The 21,126-nt window shown below is 50.0% G+C and overlaps 1 protein-coding gene across 1 annotated transcript in view; it reads left to right on the forward strand.

The window, feature by feature from the left end:
• The first annotated feature begins 9,765 nt into the window (after positions 1-9,765).
• The window catches only part of LYRM2 (LYR motif containing 2), a 36,071-nt gene continuing 24,710 nt past the window's right edge, over positions 9,766-21,126 (forward strand). Inside the window, exon 1 of the mRNA XM_082256280.1 lies at positions 9,766-9,854. Coding sequence (XP_082112406.1) covers positions 9,813-9,854 — 42 coding nt within the window. The 5' untranslated portion in view covers positions 9,766-9,812. The remainder of the gene's footprint in view (positions 9,855-21,126) is intronic.

A 21,126-nucleotide genomic window follows, 5' to 3' on the forward strand; every position in this document is an offset into this window, starting at 1 on the left:
TCCCCAGCCCTACTTTTAACCCAAGACCCGATATAATTTATAAAGATATTAAAAAGTAAGCGTACCAACACTGAACCTTGGGGTACACCACTGATAACCTTAGACCATTCAGAGTAAGAATCATTAACCACTACTCTCTGAATTCTATCTTTTAGCCAATTTTCTATCCATTTACAAACCGATCTTTCCAAGCCTGTAGACTTTACCTTACACACTAGCCATGTGTGGGGAACTGTGTCAAATGCTTTTTCAAAATCCAAGTATAGCACATCCACAGCCACCCCTCTGTCCAAGTATACCACGTCCACAGCCACCCCTCTGTCCAAGTATACCACGTCCACAGCCACCCCTCTGTCCAAGAAAACCACGTCCACAGCCACCCCTCTGTCCAAGGTTTTACTTACCTCCTCATAAAAAGAAATCAGGTTTGTTTGACAACTTCTGTCTTTTATGAATCCATGCTGTGTGTCCAAGGCCCCCGACTTTGGGAGCCATTTGGAGTAGCGGTTAGAGGAAATTGATTGAAGAGATCCTGAACATCTCGGAAGTGTTCTGGGCACTGGAAGATTTGGAATTTCTAGCCAATCAGGAATGGGAGCTGGAGGTCGCCTACAGACGGCTGCTAGACTCTGCTCAGCGCCGGGCCTGGGCTTGCCTGGGAATATCCAGAAGTACCAGCTGACAGTCCAGAAATCCTGACTGAAGAATTGACAATATGGCACAGTAATAGTGTGCTTTGCTCACCTACACCCACATTCTTGGATGCAGAGGTCTTATGGCGGATGCAGAAAGTGCTGACTCACCTTGACGAACCTGTTTCTGCACAGGACGAGCTTGGATGGAGGAATGCGTCTGTCCAGCCACTGGATAAAGGTATGGGAGAAGAGGAAGCCATCTTCATTCCCCAACCATGGATTGCAGATTTAATTGACTTTCCATCAGGGGATGATATGGATGATAAATCACCTGCCAAAGTGTTGGCACTGGGCCCAAGTGCCACCACCCCATGCCCTGGACTTTAAGCAATTCCAGAGGCTGGGGATTTAATAGACTTTTCAGCTGAGGAGGAACATTCCAGTAAGCCTACGGCAGAAGAGCGGGCATCAAGGCATAGCGCTCCTGACCTCGGCCTGCAACAATTGGTGACCCAAGAAGATGTGTGCAAGGCCACTGACTTTACAGTTTACTTTCCTGCAGAACAGCTTTCATCAGGGCCTAACATCACTGAGCTCTGCCCAACACCCCCAGCAGCTTCAGCCTTCCTGAGAGAAGAGGCAGCTGACCTTTCTCCTACACCACTGACAGGGACATGGGATTTCCTGCCAGCAGCATCTGAGAAGTTACAAGAAATTTGCTGAAGCGCTGACAACTGGACCTCTGCCCCACACCTGTGGCAGTTCCAAAGGCCCAGGGTGAGAAGGTGGTAATCCTTCCTCCCCAGCAAGAGATCCACAGTCAAGGAGTGGAGGAAGCCGGTCTCCCTCCCCAACAGTTAGCCAGAGCGGATTATGTGGAGTCCCCAGCAGAAGTGCTGGCAACAGGGCAGAGTGCTACCAACCTCTGCCCAGCACTCGCAACAGCTACAGTACCAGGAAATAAGTCCCTCACCCCAGTGACAAGCTGATGAAGTGAAGCTTCTACACCCAGTTGAAGCGCTGGCAGCCAGACAGAGAGTCAAATGACCTCTGCCTCACACCTGTGGCAGTTCTGGAGGTCCAGGGTGAGAAGGGAGAGGAGACTGTCTTCCCTCCCCAGCCAGGATCTGTGCATCTGGGAGACAGTAACGGAGAAAGGTTGTCCCAACCGCCAGATAAGGGTAAGGAAGATGAAGCAGCTGACTCCCCTTCCCAGCAGCAGACGGCGCCCAAGAATGATGACACCAACCCAGAAGAATAGCTGGCAACAGAGCAGTGTGCGGCTGGCCTCTGCCCTCAACGTACAAAAGATGGAGTTCCTGTGGTAGTGGATGGGACTGCGGTCTTTACTTCTATATCCCAGGGATGCTGGATAGTCGGCCCAGGTCCCCAACAGCCACCCTGTCTTCTCTCCTGCGGATGAAAGGACTCCAGGGAAAAGGGCCAGTCCACGCTTCTCCCCCGCAGCGGGTATGTTCTACGAGAGAAGCAGAGGTTGGCTGGGTGAGTAATGCTCCTTTCGGGACAATTCGCCTGGGGTACTGTTAGGGTACAGACATTGGGGGACTGGAACTACAGACTACCTTCAAAGTCAACCCATTTGGGGTCCCCTCCTGTGTTAGTCTCCTTCCGAAAGGAGACAGGAGTCACTTTGGTTGGGGGGCCCGTGGAACACAGCTTACCATAGAGAGGATGGGAAATCCCCCTCTCAGCCCCCTAGGCCCCTCTTATGTCTAAGTCACCCTGTGTCTATTAGGGACACTGGGTGACCAAGAAGCCCAGTCTGGCCTGCCCAAACTAGACTTCCACAGACTGATCGGCTATGAGAGCTCCATGCGCCCTGCTGGGACAAACTTACAAACTATCTGGAACTTTGTCAAGGAAGATGCCATGATGGATTGACCCTTTGGGACTTGTTACCCGACTAACTCAGGCACAGACAGATTGGAGGTCTGGTACCTGGTTAGTCTACCTTTAGGGAGGAAGATATGTGACGGTACTTACCGTCACTGGGAGTGAAAGACAGATACTTAATGGTTTGGATTGCTTCAAATGGGTTCTATGTTTACAATTATGATAATGTGTATTGAACTTCAATGTCAGAGACAGGCTCTCCCTATTGTTTGTGTATTGAGGTGTGATGTGGATTCTGTTAAGCCTGTCTGTCCCATTGTTAATTGTTAATGAACTCACATATTGTTTCTGTCCAGATGGCTAGATAATTAGTTCAGGTTAATTATATTTCTGTATACAATTTCATCTGCATATAATAATGTAATCAGGCAACCCTGTGTGTGGTAATCTGATCAGGAGGGGGGTGTCCATGCTGTATATAAACTGTGTGACTGTTCCATAAAGGAAAGGTTTCAGTACAAGCTAAGTTGTCGGCTAGCTTTGTATGGGGGGCGGCTGGAAAATCTGATATCTATGTTCACAACTGGGAGGAAGCCATATACTGACGGAAGTCCACAAGCACAGTGTGGGTCGCGGTTCCGTTATAGAGAGACATTGGAAGGATATGATTCTACATACTGTGAGTAGAGATCTGTGTCATGGGACCTGTCCCAAGAGGGCCACCCCCTTATGCTAGAAAAGTCAGTGGACAGGTGTCAGTAAAGAGGATGCTAGAGAGTGTCCTGAAGATAATGTAGTTCACCAACTCTGTGCTGGAGAGAGAGCAAGAAGACTTAACCCTTTCCATACAAGTGGCAGTATGGTTAAAGCAGTGTGACTGCTTCCACAAGTAACCTGGTGAGGCCAAGTGAGAGTTGTCCTTATTCAATATACATAATTCCAGTTGGAGTATCCCACTCTTCCCTTCTCCCATCAACGTTCCACAATTAATACTAAAAATCAACAGCCCTGGACTGTTTATTTCCCTCCCCCACCCACCTTTCTCTCTCCTCCCTGTCCTCTTTCTCTCTCTCTCCCCCTTCCTGCCCTCCCTATCCCCCTCTCCCTCCCTGCCCTCCCTCTCTCCCTCTCCCCCTGCTCTCCCTATCCCCCTCTTTGCCCTCCCTATCCCCCTCTCCCTCCCTGCCCTCCCTCTCTCTCTCCACCCTGCCCTCCCTATACCCCTCTCCCTCCCTCACTCCCTCTTCCCCTGCTCTCCCTATCCCCCTCTCCCTACCTGCCCTCCCTCTCTCTCTCCACCCTGCCCTCCCTATCCCCCTCTCCGTCCCTGGTCTCCCTCTCCCCCTGCTCTCTCTATCCCCCCTCTCCCTCCTTGCCCTCCCTCTCCCCCTGCTCTCCCTATCCCCCTCTCCCTCCCTGCCCTCCCTCTCTCTCTCCACCCTGCCCTCCCTATACCCCTCTCCCTCCCTCACTCCCTCTTCCCCTGCTCTCTCTATCCCCCTCTCCCTACCTGCCCTCCCTCTCTCTCTCCACCCTGCCCTCCCTATCCCCCTCTCCGTCCCTGGTCTCCCTCTCCCCCTGCTCTCCCTATCCCCCCTCTCTCTCCCTGCCCTCCCTATCCCCCTCTCTCTCCCTGCCCTCCCTCTCCCCCTGCTCTCCCTATCCCCCTCTCCCTCCCTGCCCTCCCTATCCCCCTCTCCCTCCCTTCCCTCCCTCTCTCTCTCTCTCCACCCTGCCCTCCCTATCCCCCTCTCCCTCCCTCACTCCCTCTCCCCCTGCTCTCCCTTTCACCCTCTCCCTCCCTGCCCTCCCTCTCTCTCTCCCCCTGCCCTCCCTATCCCCCTCTCTCTCCCTGCCCTCCCTCTCTCTCTCCCTGCCCTCCCTCCCTCTCTCTCTATCCCCCCCTCTCTCTCTCTCCCTGCATTCCCTCTCTCTCCCTCCCTGCCCCCCCCTCTCTCTCTCTCCCTGTCCTCCCTCTCTCTCTCTCCCTGCCCTCCCTCTCTCTCCCTCCCAGCCTACCTCTCTCTCTCTCCCTGCCTCCCCCTCTCTCTCTCCCTGCCCTCCCTCCCTCTCCCTCCCTGTCCCCCCTCTCCTTCTCTCCCTGCCTCTCTCTCTCTCTCTCCCTCCCTGCCCTTTATGAAAAAAAATACTGTAGCGGATCCTCAGTATTATCCACGATATCTCCACTGGCAGTCAGACACAGCATACAATAATCCTGGTAGCGTATAACATTCCCAACCCTCCAATAACCAGACGACACATAGCTTGGAGGTCAACTAACTCTTTTATTCACAGGACTTGTATTTAAAACAAGATACTTATACAGGGTCTCCGCAGAGGGGCAGCAGGGGTTTCCAATACACATTCATGAGCCAGCAGCTAATAAAAGCAAGATACTTATACGGGGTCTCCACAGAGGGGCAGCAGGGGTTTCCAATACACATTCATGAGCCAGCAGCTAACACAATACAAAATCCTACAGGTACTGCACGGGTTAGGTTTACACATACAATACACACATAATACAGTTGGACAATCATTCCTGACAGAATACTCTGTAAGTGGCGATGTTTGCCACAATGCTCCCCCAGAACCAAGCCAGCATACACAGTCTGATCCTAACGGATCGGCTTGGGGATGTCCGGAGGAACGCTCACAGATCACTTTTCAAGGTCCGTTTGTCGGGATAACCCGTCAGCGTTGCCCTTCAGTTTCCCAGGGCGGTAGTGGATAGTAAAGTCAAACGGCTGCAGCGCCACTCGGTTTAGCCATACCAACGGGTTGTGATCCGTGAACTGTTGTCCATACAAGTAGGGCTGAAGCTTCATTCCCTGGGGAGAAGCTCTCTGCTCAAGTAGGTTACGGGTTGTTCTCTGCCATCTTCTCCAACCGGGCTCAATACTGTTCTTAATCCAAACATTGAAGCGTCTGGACCTCAGAAGGCCATTAGGTCTCTGGGATATTGGCCTGGGATCTGGACTGGCAGGATCGCTGAGGGCAACTGGCCTAGATCGTTCCCCAGTAAGATGTCGGTGGGGAGCTCCCGTATCAACCCCACATCAATCAGACCTGACCCGGCACCCCAATTCAAGTGGACCCTCGCAGTGGGTAGTCGGTGTACTGCTCCCCCTGCTATCCGTACCACTACTGAGCCTCCGGTTCGGGCGGCATCTGGAACCAGGTGTTGCTTGACCAAGGTGAGAGTGGCTCCCGTGTCTCGGAGACCTTGAGCGGGCATTCCATTTAACTGGACCGATTGTAGATGATGCTGATGTTCTCCGCAGCGGCTTGCACCGGGTTAGCTTCATGAAGGGTACCTCATTGCTCCTCGGTGTGTTTGAACCTGGGTACGACTGGGGAAACTTCTGTGGGATAGTAGGGAACCGTTGTCGGTGCTGAAGGGGGTGACCCTGGTCGGATCCACGCAGCTTGGTTCCTGCTCTGGGTACAGTCTCGTCGATAGTGCCCAAACTGCTTGCACCTGTGGCACTGTACCCCGCTGCGGGACGGGTATCTGGGTGTCTGGTGTTTGGAGGAGTTGTAGTAGTGGTCCTGTGGTGCGGGCCTGCTTCCGGGTAACAACCGAATAAGCTTCATGGATGATAGATTGGGGAACAAAAGCGGAAGTCAGCTCCCCCAGGTCGTTGCCCAAAATAACGTCTGCGGGTAAATCCTGCATCATGCCCACCTCCACATTCCTTGACCCAGCTCCCCAATTCAGGTGTACTTTCGCAGTGGGAACTTTGAAAATGGCTCCCCCTGCTACTCGCACAGCTACAGAATCCCCAGTGAGTTGTCTGGATGCAATAAGGTGATTCCGGACCAACGTGATGGTAGCCCCAGAGTCACGTAACCCTTCTAGTTGTCTCCCCTCCAGGTGCACAGCTTGTCGGTGGTTTTGTCGATTGTCCGATGCCGCTTGGATGGGGTTAACCTCGTGTAGGGTGCCCAGGGGTTCCTCCATTTGGATTGCTGTGGAGGATTGTAATGCAGGGGCTGCTTGGTAACAGTGTACAGCGGCTCGAGGTGCTGGTGTGTAGCCCTGATTCGGCCAGGGCTGACGAGGTCGATTCTGGGGACAGTCTTTCTGTATGTGCCCCATTTGGTTGCAGATATGGCACCGGGTATGGGCTTGTGGTTGGTACCTGTGGTACTGACTGTTACCTCCTCCTGAACGTGGGTGTGCTGGTTCGGTGACTGCTGGTCGGTGATAGGGTTGCTGGGCAACTACCCTAGGCGGTGGTCGTTGTTCCCGTCTAGTGTCTTGGTGCTCATCTGCTAATTTAGCAGCCTCTGGATGGGTGCAAGGTTTACGGTCCCTTACCCAGAGCTGCATTTCTCGAGGTAGTCTCCGGAAAAACTGCTCCAACAATAATAATTGCAAGACATCCTCTCGTGAAGTGGCTTGTGCTGCATCTAACCATCCGGTGGCCGCCCTGTGCAAACGATGGGCAAACTCAGTGTGGTAATCTTGGTCCTGCTTTTTAAGATCCCAGAATTGGAGTCGGTATGCCTCAGAGGTGATGGCATACCTGGTTAAAATCGCCTGCTTAACTTTCTGGTAGTCCCGGATGTCAGCATTAGGGACTGCCCGATACGCATCGGCCGCCCGGCCAGACAATTTCCCAGCCAATATCTGTACCTGATCCTCTGGGTCAATGTTATGTAACTGGCACAGCCTCTCGAAGTCTTGCAAAAACCCATCTATTTCTCCCTCCGTGTCTGTGAAGTTTTTAAATGCCTGGTACGGTATTTTGGGTTTACCTTGCGGCATGCTGAGTGGAGTTGGGTGTACTTGGAGAGGTTGTGGCTGGGGGCCCCTTATGGCCATGATGTATTCATGTACGTCTGTTGCGACCCGTTCATGGGTTTCCATTGATGGGGTACTTGGATACAACGCTATCCTGCTGCGAAATTCCAGTTCAAATTCTCGGTCTGTTTCTGGCCTTGCATCCATGGCTGTTCTGTCTTCTTCCATGAGTTCTTCGATCAGTGTCGCCTTGTTCTTGTTGCTGGCTATCTTGCCTCTTGCCTCCAGCAATGCTTTCAATGTCTGCCGCTTTAGCCGTGTCTAATCCGTTCCCATTCACCGGCCTTTTGTGTAGTTTTTCGTACTGCCGAACTCGGGTTTCATCTGAATGGTTTCTTTTCTCTTTGTTCGCATGAATACTGCCGACCGCTGCTTTGCTGTGTGGATAAAGATCCTGTCGCTTGCCACCAATTGTAGCGGAGTAGCAGTACGATCCACAATATCTCCACTGGTAGTCAGACATAGCATACAATAATCCTGGTAGCGTATAATATAAACAACCCTATAATAACCAGACGACACCTAGCTTGGAGGTCAACTAACTCTTTAATTCACAGGACTTGTATTTAAAACAAGATACTTATACGGGGTCTCCACAGAGGGGCAACAGGGGTTTCCAATACACATTCATGAGCCAGCAGCTAACACAATACAAAATCCTACAGGTACTGCACGGGTTACGTTTACACATACAATACACACATAATACAGTTGGACAATCATTCCTGACAGAATACTCTGTAAGTGGCGATGTTTGCCACAAATACATTTCACTGAATTAAAAAAAAAAAACTAAAAAGTAAAGTTAGCCCAATTTTTTGTATATTGTGAAAGATGATGTCACGCCGAGTAAATAGATACCTAACATGTTACGGTTTAAAAATGCGCACACCCACGGAATGACGCCAAACTTCGGTACTTAAAAATCTCAATAGGCAGAATACAAATTGGGCTAAAATGGTGAAAACATTTGATTTTTTACGTTTTCTTCTTGGGCATATTATATAGCAGAAAGTGAAAAATATAGTTTTTTTTTAAAAAAAAATTGTCTGCATTTTTTTTGGTTTATAGCGCAAAAAATAAATATCACAGAGGTGATCAAATACCACCAAAAGAAACCAGCTTAGGGCCCCCCCCCCCCCCCCAGTCCCTTCAGGTCTGGTACAGATTTTAGGCAGAACCTCATGCCAAAATAGAAAAAACAAAAACCAAAAAAAAACGGCGTGGGGCCCCCCAAAATCCGTACCAGACCCTTATCCGAGCTAGCAGAATGGCTGGCCAGGATAAGAGGGGGGGGGGGAGCGAGCGAGTGCCCCCCCCCTCCTGAACCATACCAGGCCGCTTGACCTCAACATGGGGAGGGTGCTTTGGTAAAGTAAAGCTCTGATTACTGTAGTAATGTCACTGCCCCCCTCCCCCCCAAAAGCGTAGAAAATGTCAGTTAGGTGTCCGATCTATCCGCCGCAATGTCGCAGTCCTGCTAAAAATCGCAGATTGCCGCCATTACTAGTAAAAAGAAAATAAAATAAATAAATATAAATGACATAAATCTTTCCCGTAGTTAGTAGACGCGAAAACTTCTGCGTAAACCAATCAAAATACGCTTATTGCATTTTTTTTTTTTTACCAAAAATATGTAGCAAAATTCAAATTATTCTAAAAGGATGAAATAATTCAAATTAATAATATATTTAACATACATATATTAATAAAAATATATATATATATATTTTTTTTTCAGATCTGTCGCTCTTTTTTTGTTCATAGCGCAAAAAAAAAAAAATAAAAAAAAATCGCAGAGGTGATCAAATACCACCAAAAAAAAATCTCTATTTATAGGAAAAGGTTTAGGTACAGCGTCGCACGACCGTGCAATTGTCAGTTAAAGTCACGCAGTGCCGAATCGCAAAATACCCCCTGGTCAGGAAGGGGGTAAAATCTTCCGGGGGTTAAGTGGTTAAGGGGGGTAAAATATTCCAGGGCTGGAGTGATTAACAAATGCATGATAAATAATCAGCAGAAAGCAGATTTGTAGTTTGAAAAAAAAAAAAAGAAAAAGAAAAAAAAACCTAACCTGTGCAGTAGTAATGAGTGGTACAATGTCTCCATCTAGTGGCCATTCTGTATAATTACAACACCATGGATTCAACATAAACTCATTCTCTTATCCGAACTTTAAACATTACATTACGTGTATTGAATACATCCGACCAGCAGGGGAGCGCGCAGCGCTGGGAGACACCTGCGCCAATGCTCTCCTGCCTCTAGAATCTGTCCTCGGCCGCAGAGCAATTTTGTTGGAAATTTCCGGGTTCGACAGAAATATAGCATCAGCATGCTATACAGAGGCAATGGGTTTGGCGGCCATGTTTCCGAAGACCAATTTTGAACAAAAGTCTATGGTAATATCTCAGACAAAATGGCTTCTATTTTAAAGACAATTTAAAGTAATACTTAGGGAAAGGGACAGGCTGTGTACAAAAGGAAGGGGGTTCAAAGTGGAGCTGTGAAGGATGTCCTCCAGGCTGCCTCCAGCTGCTCTCAGCCTCAAACAGGTGACACATTGCTGTATATGGGGGCAGTATACAGAGTATTGGGGGAGGAGGTGACACATTGCTGTATATGGGGGGGGCAGTATACAGAGTATTGGGGGAGGAGGTGACACATTGCTGTATATGGGGGCAGTATACAGAGTATTGGGGGTGGAGGTGACACATTGCTGTATATGGGGGGCAGTATACAGAGTATTGGGGGAGGAGGTGACACATTGCTGTATATGGGGGCAGTATACAGAGTATTGGGGGAGGAGGTGACACATTGCTGTATATGGGGGGCAGTATACAGAGTATTGGGGGAGGAGGTGACACATTGCTGTATATGGGGGGCAGTATACAGAGTATTGGGGGAGGAGGTGACACATTGCTGTATATGGGGGGCAGTATACAGAGTATTGGGGGAGGAGGTGACACATTGCTGTATATGGAGGGAAGTATACAGAGTATTGGGGGATGAGGTGACACATTGCTGTATATGGGGGCAGTATACAGAGTATTGGAGGAGGAGGTGACACATTGCTGTATATGGGGGGCAGTATACAGAGTATTGGGGGGTGGAGGTGACACATTGCTGTATATGGGGGGCAGTATACAGAGTATTGGGGGGAGGAGGTGACACATTGCTGTATATGGGGGCAGTATACAGAGTATTGGGGGAGGAGGTGACACATTGCTGTATATGGGGGGGGCAGTATACAGAGTATTGGGGGAGGAGGTGACACATTGCTGTATATGGGGGCAGTATACAGAGTATTGGGGGGGAGGGGACACATTGCTGTATATGGGGGGCAGTATACAGAGTATTGGGGGAGGAGGTGACACATTGCTGTATATGGGGGGGGCAGTATACAGAGTATTGGGGGAGGAGGTGACACATTGCTGTATATGGGGGGCAGTATACAGAGTATTGGGGGTGGAGGTGACACATTGCTGTATATGGGGGCAGTATACAGAGTATTGGGGGAGGAGGTGACACATTGCTGTATATGGGGGCAGTATACAGAGTATTGGGGGAGGAGGTGACACATTGCTGTATATGGGGGGCAGTATACAGAGTATTGGGGGTGGAGGTGACACATTGCTGTATATGGGGGGGCAGTATACAGAGTATTGGGGGGAGGAGGTGACACATTGCTGTATATGGGGGGCAGTATACAGAGTATTGGGGGTGGAGGTGACACATTGCTGTATATGGGGGGCAGTATACAGAGTATTGGGGGAGGAGGTGACACATTGCTGTATATGGAGGGCAGTATACAGAGTATTGGGGGAGGAGGTGACACATTGCTGTATATGGGGGGCAGTATACAGAGTATTGGGGGTGGAGGTGACACATTGCTGTATATGGGGACAGTATACAGAGTATTGGGGAAGGAGGTGACACATTGCTGTGTATGGGGGCAGTATACAGAGTATTGGGGGTGGAGGTGACACATTGCTGTATATGGAGGGAAGTATACAGAGTATTGGGGGATGAGGTGACACATTGCTGTATATGGGGGCAGTATACAGAGTATTGGAGGGAGGAGGTGACACATTGCTGTATATGGGGGCAGTATACAGAGTATTGGGGGAGGAGGTGACACATTGCTGTATATGGAGGGAAGTATACAGAGTATTGGGGGATGAGGTGACACATTGCTGTATATGGGGGCAGTATACAGAGTATTGGGGGAGGAGGTGATACATTGCTGTATATGGGGGGGGCAGTATACAGAGTATTGGGGGAGGAGGTGACACATTGCTGTATATGGGGGGCAGTATACAGAGTATTGGGGGTGGAGGTGACACATTGCTGTATATGGGGGGGGGGCAGTATACAGAGTATTGGGGAAGGAGGTAACACATTGCTGTGTATGGGGGGCAGTATACAGAGTATTGGGGGAGGAGGTGACACATTGCTGTATATGGGGGGCTGTATACAGAGTATTGGGGAGGAGGTGACACATTGCTGTATATGGGGGGCAGTATACAGAGTATTGGGGAAGGAGGTGACACATTGCTGTGTATGGGGGGCAGTATAGAGAGTATTGGGGGTGGAGGTGACACATTGCTGTATATGGAGGGCAGTATACAGAGTATTGGGGGAGGAGGTGACACATTGCTGTATATGGGGGCAGTATACAGAGTATTGGGGAAGGAGGTGACACATTGCTGTGTATGGGGGGCAGTATACAGAGTATTGGGGGTGGAGGTGACACATTGCTGTATATGGGGGGCAGTATACAGAGTATTGGGGGAGGAGGTGACACATTGCTGTATATGGGGGCAGTATACAGAGTATTGGGGGTGGAGGTGACACATTGCTGTATATGGGGTGCAGTATACAGAGTATTGGGGGTGGAGGTGACACATTGCTGTATATGGAGGGCAGTATACAGAGTATTGGGGGTGGAGGTGACACATTGCTGTATATGGGGGGCAGTATACAGAGTATTGGGGGTGGAGGTGACACATTGCTGTATATGGAGGGCAGTATACAGAGTATTGGGGGTGGAGGTGACACATTGCTGTATATGGAGGGCAGTATACAGAGTATTGGGGGTGGAGGTGACACATTGCTGTATATGGGGGGCAGTATACAGAGTATTGGAGGAGGAGGTGACACATTGCTGTATATGGGGGGCAGTATACAGAGTATTGGGGGAGGAGGTGACACATTGCTGTATATGGGGGGGGCAGTATACAGAGTATTGGGGGAGGAGGTGACACATTGCTGTATATTGGGGGCAGTATACAGAGTATTGGGGGAGGAGGTGACACATTGCTGTATATTGGGGGCAGTATACAGAGTATTGGGGGGGTGGAGGTGACACATTGCTGTATATGGGGGGCAGTATACAGAGTATTGGGGGTGGAGGTGACACATTGATGTATATGGGGGCAGTATACAGAGTATTGGGGGTGGAGGTGACACATTGATGTATATGGAGGGCAGTATACAGAGTATTGGGGGAGGAGGTGACACATTGATGTATATGGGGGCAGTATACAGAGTATTGGGGGAGGAGGTGACACATTGCTGTATATGGAGGCAGTATACAGAGTATTGGGGGTGGAGGTGACACATTGCTGTATATGGGGGGCAGTATACAGAGTATTGGGGGAGGAGGTGACACATTGCTGTATATGGGGGCAGTATACAGAGTATTGGGGGAGGAGGTGACACATTGCTGTATATGGGGGGCAGTATACAGAGTATTGGGGGAGGAGGTGACACATTGCTGTATATGGGGGGCAGTATACAGAGTATTGGGGGTGGAGGTGACACATTGCTGTATATGGAGGGAAGTATACAGAGTATTGGGGGAGGAGGTGACACATTGCTGTATATGGGGGGCAGTATACAGAGTATTGGGGGAGGAGGTGACACATTGCTGTATATGGGGGGGGCAGTATACAGAGTATTGGGGGAGGAGGTGACACATTGCTGTATATTGGGGGCAGTATACAGAGTATTGGGGGAGGAGGTGACACATTGCTGTATATGGGGGCAGTATACAGAGTATTGGGGGAGGAGGTGACACATTGCTGTATATGGGGGCAGTATACAGAGTATTGGGGAGGAGGTGACACATTGCTGTATATGGGGGGCAGTATACAGAGTATTGGGGGAGGAGGTGACACATTGCTGTATATGGGGGGCAGTATACAGAGTATTGGGGGAGGAGGTGACACATTGCTGTATATGGGGGGGGCAGTATACAGAGTATTGGGGGAGGAGGTGACACATTGCTGTATATTGGGGGCAGTATACAGAGTATTGGGGGAGGAGGTGACGCATTGCTGTATATGGGGGGCAGTATACAGAGTATTGGGGGTGGAGGTGACACATTGCTGTATATGGAGGCAGTATACAGAGTATTGGGGGTGGAGGTGACACATTGCTGTATATGGGGGGCAGTATACAGAGTATTGGGGGAGGAGGTGACACATTGCTGTATATTGGGGGCAGTATACAGAGTATTGGGGGAGGAGGTGACACATTGCTGTATATGGGGGGGCAGTATACAGAGTATTGGGGGAGGAGGTGACACATTGCTGTATATTGGGGGCAGTATACAGAGTATTGGGGGAGGAGGTGACACATTGCTGTATATGGGGGGGCAGTATACAGAGTATTGGGGGAGGAGGTGACACATTGCTGTATATGGGGGGCAGTATACAGAGTATTGGGGGAGGAGGTGACACATTGCTGTATATGGGGGGCAGTATACAGAGTATTGGGGGAGGAGGTGACACATTGCTGTATATGGGGGGCAGTATACAGAGTATTGGGGGAGGAGGTGACACATTGCTGTATATGGGGGGGGGCAGTATACAGAGTATTGGGGGAGGAGGTGACACATTGCTGTATATGGGGGGGGGCAGTATACAGAGTATTGGGGGTGGAGGTGACACATTGCTGTATATGGGGGGCAGTATACAGAGTATTGGGGGAGGAGGTGACACATTGCTGTATATGGGGGGCAGTATACAGAGTATTGGGGGAGGAGGTGACACATTGCTGTATATGGGGGCAGTATACAGAGTATTGGGGGAGGAGGTGACACATTGCTGTATATGGGGGGCAGTATACAGAGTATTGGGGGAGGAGGTGACACATTGCTGTATATGGAGGGCAGTATACAGAGTATTGGGGGAGGAGGTGACACATTGCTGTATATGGGGGGCAGTATACAGAGTATTGGGGGTGGAGGTGACCACATTGCTGTATATGGGGGCAGTATACAGAGTATTGGGGGTGGAGGTGACACATTGCTGTATATGGGGGGCAGTATACAGAGTATTGGGGGGAGGAGGTGACACATTGCTGTATATGGGGGCAGTATACAGAGTATTGGGGGAGGAGGTGACACATTGCTGTATATGGGGGCAGTATACAGAGTATTGGGGGTGGAGGTGACACATTGCTGTATATGGGGGCAGTATACAGAGTATTGGGGGAGGAGGTGACACATTGCTGTATATGGGGGCAGTATACAGAGTATTGGGGGTGGAGGTGACACATTGCTGTATATGGGGGGCAGTATACAGAGTATTGGGGGTGGAGGTGACACATTGCTGTATATGGGGGCAGTATACAGAGTATTGGTGGAGGAGGTGACACATTGCTGTATATGGGGGGCAGTATACAGAGTATTGGGGGAGGAGGTGACACATTGCTGTATATGGGGGGCAGTATACAGAGTATTGGGGGAGGAGGTGACACATTGCTGTATATGGGGAGCAGTATACAGAGTATTGGGGGAGGAGGTGACACATTGCTGTATATGGAGGGCAGTATACAGAGTATTGGGGGAGGAGGTGACACATTGCTGTATATGGGGGGCAGTATACAGAGTATTGGGGGTGGAGGTGACCACATTGCTGTATATGGGGGGCAGTATACAGAGTATTGGGGGAGGAGGTGACACATTGCTGTATATGGGGGGCAGTATACAGAGTATTGGGGGTGGAGGTGACCACATTGCTGTATATGGGGGCAGTATACAGAGTATTGGGGGGGAGGAGGTGACACATTGCTGTATATGGGGGCAGTATACAGAGTATTGGGGGGTGGAGGTGACACATTGCTGTATATGGGGGGCAGTTTACAGAGTATTGGGGAGGAGGTGACACATTGCTGTATATTGGGGGCAGTATACAGAGTATTGGGGGGGAGGAGGTGACACATTGCTGTATATGGGGGCAGTATACAGAGTATTGGGGGTGGAGGTGACACATTGCTGTATATGGGGTGCAGTATACAGAGTATTGGGGGGGAGGAGGTGACACATTGCTGTATATGGGGGGCAGTATACAGAGTATTGGGGGAGAAGGTGACACATTGCTGTATATGGGGGCAGTATACAGAGTATTGGGGGAGGAGGTGACACATTGCTGTATATGGGGGCAGTATACAGAGTATTGGGGGTGGAGGTGACACATTGCTGTATATGGGGGCAGTATACAGAGTATTGGGGGAGGAGGTGACACATTGCTGTATATGGAGGGCAGTATACAGAGTATTGGGGGAGGAGGTGACACATTGCTGTATATGGGGGCAGTATACAGAGTATTGGGGGAGGAGGTGACACATTGCTGTATATGGAGGGCAGTATACAGAGTATTGGGGGAGGAGGTGACACATTGCTGTATATGGGGGGCAGTATACAGAGTATTGGGGGGAGGAGGTGACACATTGCTGTATATGGGGGGCAGTATACAGAGTATTGGGGGGAGGAGGTGACACATTGCTGTATATGGGGGGCAGTATACAGAGTATTGGGGGAGGAGGTGACACATTGCTGTATATGGAGGCAGTATACAGAGTATTGGGGGAGGAGGTGACACATTGCTGTATATGGGGGCAGTATACAGAGTATTGGGGAGGAGGTGACACATTGCTGTATATGAGGGCAGTATACAGAGTATTGGGGGAGGAGGTGACACATTGCTGTATATGGAGGGCAGTATACAGAGTATTGGGGGAGGAGGTGACACATTGCTGTATATGGGGGCAGTATACAGAGTATTGGGGGGTGGAGGTGACACATTGCTGTATATGGGGGGCAGTATACAGAGTATTGGGGTGGAGGTGACACATTGCTGTATATGGGGGGCAGTATACAGAGTATTGGGGGAGGAGGTGACACATTGCTGTATATGGGGGGCAGTATACAGAGTATTGGGGGAGGAGGTGACACATTGCTGTATATGGGGGGCAGTATACAGAGTATTGGGGGAGGAGGTGACACATTACTGTATATGGGGGCAGTATACAGAGTATTGGGGGGTGGAGGTGACACATTGCTGTATATGGGGGCAGTATACAGAGTATTGGGGAGGAGGTGACACATTGCTGTATATGGAGGGCAGTATACAGAGTATTGGGGGAGGAGGTGACACATTGCTGTATATGGAGGGCAGTATACAGAGTATTGGGGAGGAGGTGACACATTGCTGTATATGGGAGCAGTATACAGAGTATTGGGGGAGGAGGTGACACATTGCTGTATATGGGGGGCAGTATACAGAGTATTGGGGGTGGAGGTGACACATTGCTGTATATGGAGGGCAGTATAAAGAGTATTGGGGGTGGAGGTGACACATTGCTGTATATGGAGGGCAGTATACAGAGTATTGGGGAGGAGGTGACACATTGCTGTATATGGGGGGCAGTATACAGAGTATTGGGGGTGGAGGTGACACATTGCTGTATATGGGGGCAGTATACAGAGTTTTGGGGTGGAGGTGACACATTGCTGTATATGGGGGCAGTATACAGAGTATTGGGGGAGGAGGTGACACATTGCTGTATATGGGGGGCAGTATACAGAGTATTGGGGGTGGAGGTGACTCATTGCTGTATATGGGGGCAGTATACAGAGTATTGGGGGAGAAGGTGACACATTGCTGTATATGGGGGCAGTATACAGAGTATTGGGGGGAGGAGGTGACACATTGCTGTATATGGGGGCAGTATACAGAGTATTGGGGGAGAAGGTGACACATTGCTGTATATGGGGGCAGTATACAGAGTATTGGGGGAGGAGGTGACACATTGCTGTATATGGGGGGCAGTATACAGAGTATTGGGGGAGGAGGTGACACATTGCTGTATATGGGAGCAGTATACAGAGTATTGGGGGAGGAGGTGACACATTGCTGTATATGGGGGCAGTATACAGAGTATTGGGGGAGAAGGTGACACATTGCTGTATATGGGGGCAGTATACAGAGTATTGGGGGAGGAGGTGACACATTGCTGTATATGGGGGGCAGTATACAGAGTATTGGGGGAGGAGGTGACACATTGCTGTATATGGGGGGCAGTATACAGAGTATTGGGGGAGGAGGTGACACATTGCTGTATATGAGGGCAGTATACAGAGTATTGGGGGGAGGAGGTGACACATTGCTGTATATGGGGGGCAGTATACAGAGTATTGGGGGTGGAGGTGACACAGTGCTGTATATGGGGGGCAGTATACAGAGTATTGGGGGAGGAGGTGACACATTGCTGTATATGGGGGGGGCAGTATACAGAGTATTGGGGGAGGAGGTGACACATTGCTGTATATGGGGGGGCAGTATACAGAGTATTGGGGGAGGAGGTGACACATTGCTGTATATGGGGGGCAGTATACAGAGTATTGGGGGAGGAGGTGACACATTGCTGTATATGGGGGGGCAGTATACAGAGTATTGGGGGGGGAGGTGACACATTGCTGTATATGGGGGGCAGTATACAGAGTATTGGGGGAGGAGGTGACACATTGCTGTATATGGGGGCAGTATACAGAGTATTGGGGGTGGAGGTGACACATTGGTGTATATGGGGGGCAGTATACAGAGTATTGGGGGAGGAGGTGACACATTGCTGTATATGGGGGGCAGTATACAGAGTATTGGGGGAGGAGGTGACACATTGCTGTATATGGGGGCAGTATACAGAGTATTGGGGGAGGATGTGACACATTGCTGTATATGGGGGGGCAGTATACAGAGTATTGGGGGAGGAGGTGACACATTGCTGTATATGGGGGGCAGTATACAGAGTATTGGGGGAGGAGGTGACACATTGCTGTATATGGGGGGCAGTATACAGAGTATTGGGGGGAGGAGGTGACACATTGCTGTATATGGGGGGCAGTATACAGAGTATTGGGGGGTGGAGGTGACACATTGCTGTATATGGGGGCAGTATACAGAGTATTGGGGGAGGAGGTGACACATTGCTGTATATGGGGGGCAGTATACAGAGTATTGGGGGAGAAGGTGACACATTGCTGTATATGGGGGGCAGTATACAGAGTATTGGGGGAGGAGGTGACACATTGCTGTATATGGGGGGCAGTATACAGAGTATTGGGGGAGGAGGTGACACATTGCTGTATATGGGGGGCAGTATACAGAGTATTGGGGGATGAGGTGACACATTGCTGTATATGGGGGCAGTATACAGAGTATTGGGGGAGGAGGTGACACATTGCTGTATATGGGGGGCAGTATACAGAGTATTGGGGGAGGAGGTGACACATTGCTGTATATGGGGGGCAGTATACAGAGTATTGGGGGAGGAGGTGACACATTGCTGTATATGGGGCAGTATACAGAGTATTGGGGGAGGAGGTGACACATTGCTGTATATGGGGGCAGTATACAGAGTATTGGGGGAGGAGGTGACACATTGCTGTATATGGGGGGCAGTATACAGAGTATTGGGGGGTGGAGGTGACACATTGCTGTATATGGGGGCAGTATACAGAGTATTGGGGGAGGAGGTGACACATTGCTGTATATGGGGGGGGCAGTATACAGAGTATTGGGGGAGGAGGTGACACATTGCTGTATATGGAGGGCAGTATACAGAGTATTGGGGGAGGAGGTGACACATTGCTGTATATGGGGGGCAGTATACAGAGTATTGGGGGAGGAGGTGACACATTGCTGTGTATGGGGGGCAGTATACAGAGTATTGGGGGAGGAGGTGACACATTGCTGTATATGGGGGGCAGTATACAGAGTATTGGGGGAGGAGGTGACACATTGCTGTATATGGGGGCAGTATACAGAGTATTGGGGGAGGAGGTGACACATTGCTGTATATGGGGGGCAGTATACAGAGTATTGGGGGGTGGAGGTGACACATTGCTGTATATGGGGGGCAGTATACAGAGTATTGGGGGAGGAGGTGACACATTGCTGTATATGGGGACAGTATACAGAGTATTGGGGAAGGAGGTGACACATTGCTGTGTATGGGGGGCAGTATACAGAGTATTGGGGGTGGAGGTGACACATTGCTGTATATGGGGGCAGTATACAGAGTATTGGGGGAGGAGGTGACACATTGCTGTATATGGGGGGAAGTATACAGAGTATTGGGGGATGAGGTGACACATTGCTGTATATGGGGGCAGTATACAGAGTATTGGGGGAGGAGGTGACACATTGCTGTATATGGGGGGCAGTATACAGAGTATTGGGGGAGGAGGTGACACATTGCTGTATATGGGGCAGTATACAGAGTATTGGGGGAGGAGGTGACACATTGCTGTATATGGGGGCAGTATACAGAGTATTGGGGGAGGAGGTGACACATTGCTGTATATGGGGGGCAGTATACAGAGTATTGGGGGAGGAGGTGACACATTGCTGTATATGGGGGGCAGTATACAGAGTATTGGGGGAGGAGGTGACACATTGCTGTATATGGGGGGCAGTATACAGAGTATTGGGGGAGGAGGTGACACATTGCTGTATATGGAGGGCAGTATACAGAGTATTGGGGGAGGAGGTGACACATTGCTGTATATGGGGGGCAGTATACAGAGTATTGGGGGAGGAGGTGACACATTGCTGTATATGGGGGGCAGTATACAGAGTATTGGGGGAGGAGGTGACACATTGCTGTATATGGGGGCAGTATACAGAGTATTGGGGAGGAGGTGACACATTGCTGTATATGGGGGCAGTATACAGAGTATTGGGGGAGGAGGTGACACATTGCTGTATATGGGGGCAGTATACAGAGTATTGGGGGAGGAGGTGACACATTGCTGTATATGGGGGCAGTATACAGAGTATTGGGGGAGGAGGTGACACATTGCTGTATATGGGGGGCAGTATACAGAGTATTGGGGGAGGAGGTGACACATTGCTGTATATGGGGGCAGTATACAGAATATTGGGGGAGGAGGTGACACATTGCTGTATATGGGGGGCAGTATACAGAGTATTGGGGGAGGAGGTGACAACATTGCTGTATATGGGGGGCAGTATACAGAGTATTGGGGGTGGAGGTGACACATTGCTGTATATGGGGGACAGTATACAGAGTATTGGGGAAGGAGGTGACACATTGCTGTGTATGGGGGGCAGTATACAGAGTATTGGGGGTGGAGGTGACACATTGCTGTATATGGGGGCAGTATACAGAGTATTGGGGGAGGAGGTGACACATTGCTGTATATGGAGGGAAGTATACAGAGTATTGGGGGATGAGGTGACACATTGCTGTATATGGGGGCAGTATACAGAGTATTGGGGGAGGAGGTGACACATTGCTGTATATGGGGGGGGGCAGTATACAGAGTATTGGGGGAGGAGGTGACACATTGCTGTATATGGGGGGCAGTATACAGAGTATTGGGGGTGGAGGTGACACATTGCTGTATATGGGGGCAGTATACAGAGTATTTGGGGGAGGAGGTGACACATTGCTGTATATGGGGGGCAGTATACAGAGGTATTGGGGGACCGGGGAGGTGACACATTGCTGTAT

The sequence above is a fragment of the Pelophylax lessonae genome (genome assembly GCF_965119305.1).
Source record: "Pelophylax lessonae genome assembly, chromosome: 1".
In the NCBI taxonomy this organism is placed as follows: Eukaryota; Metazoa; Chordata; class Amphibia; order Anura; family Ranidae; genus Pelophylax; species Pelophylax lessonae.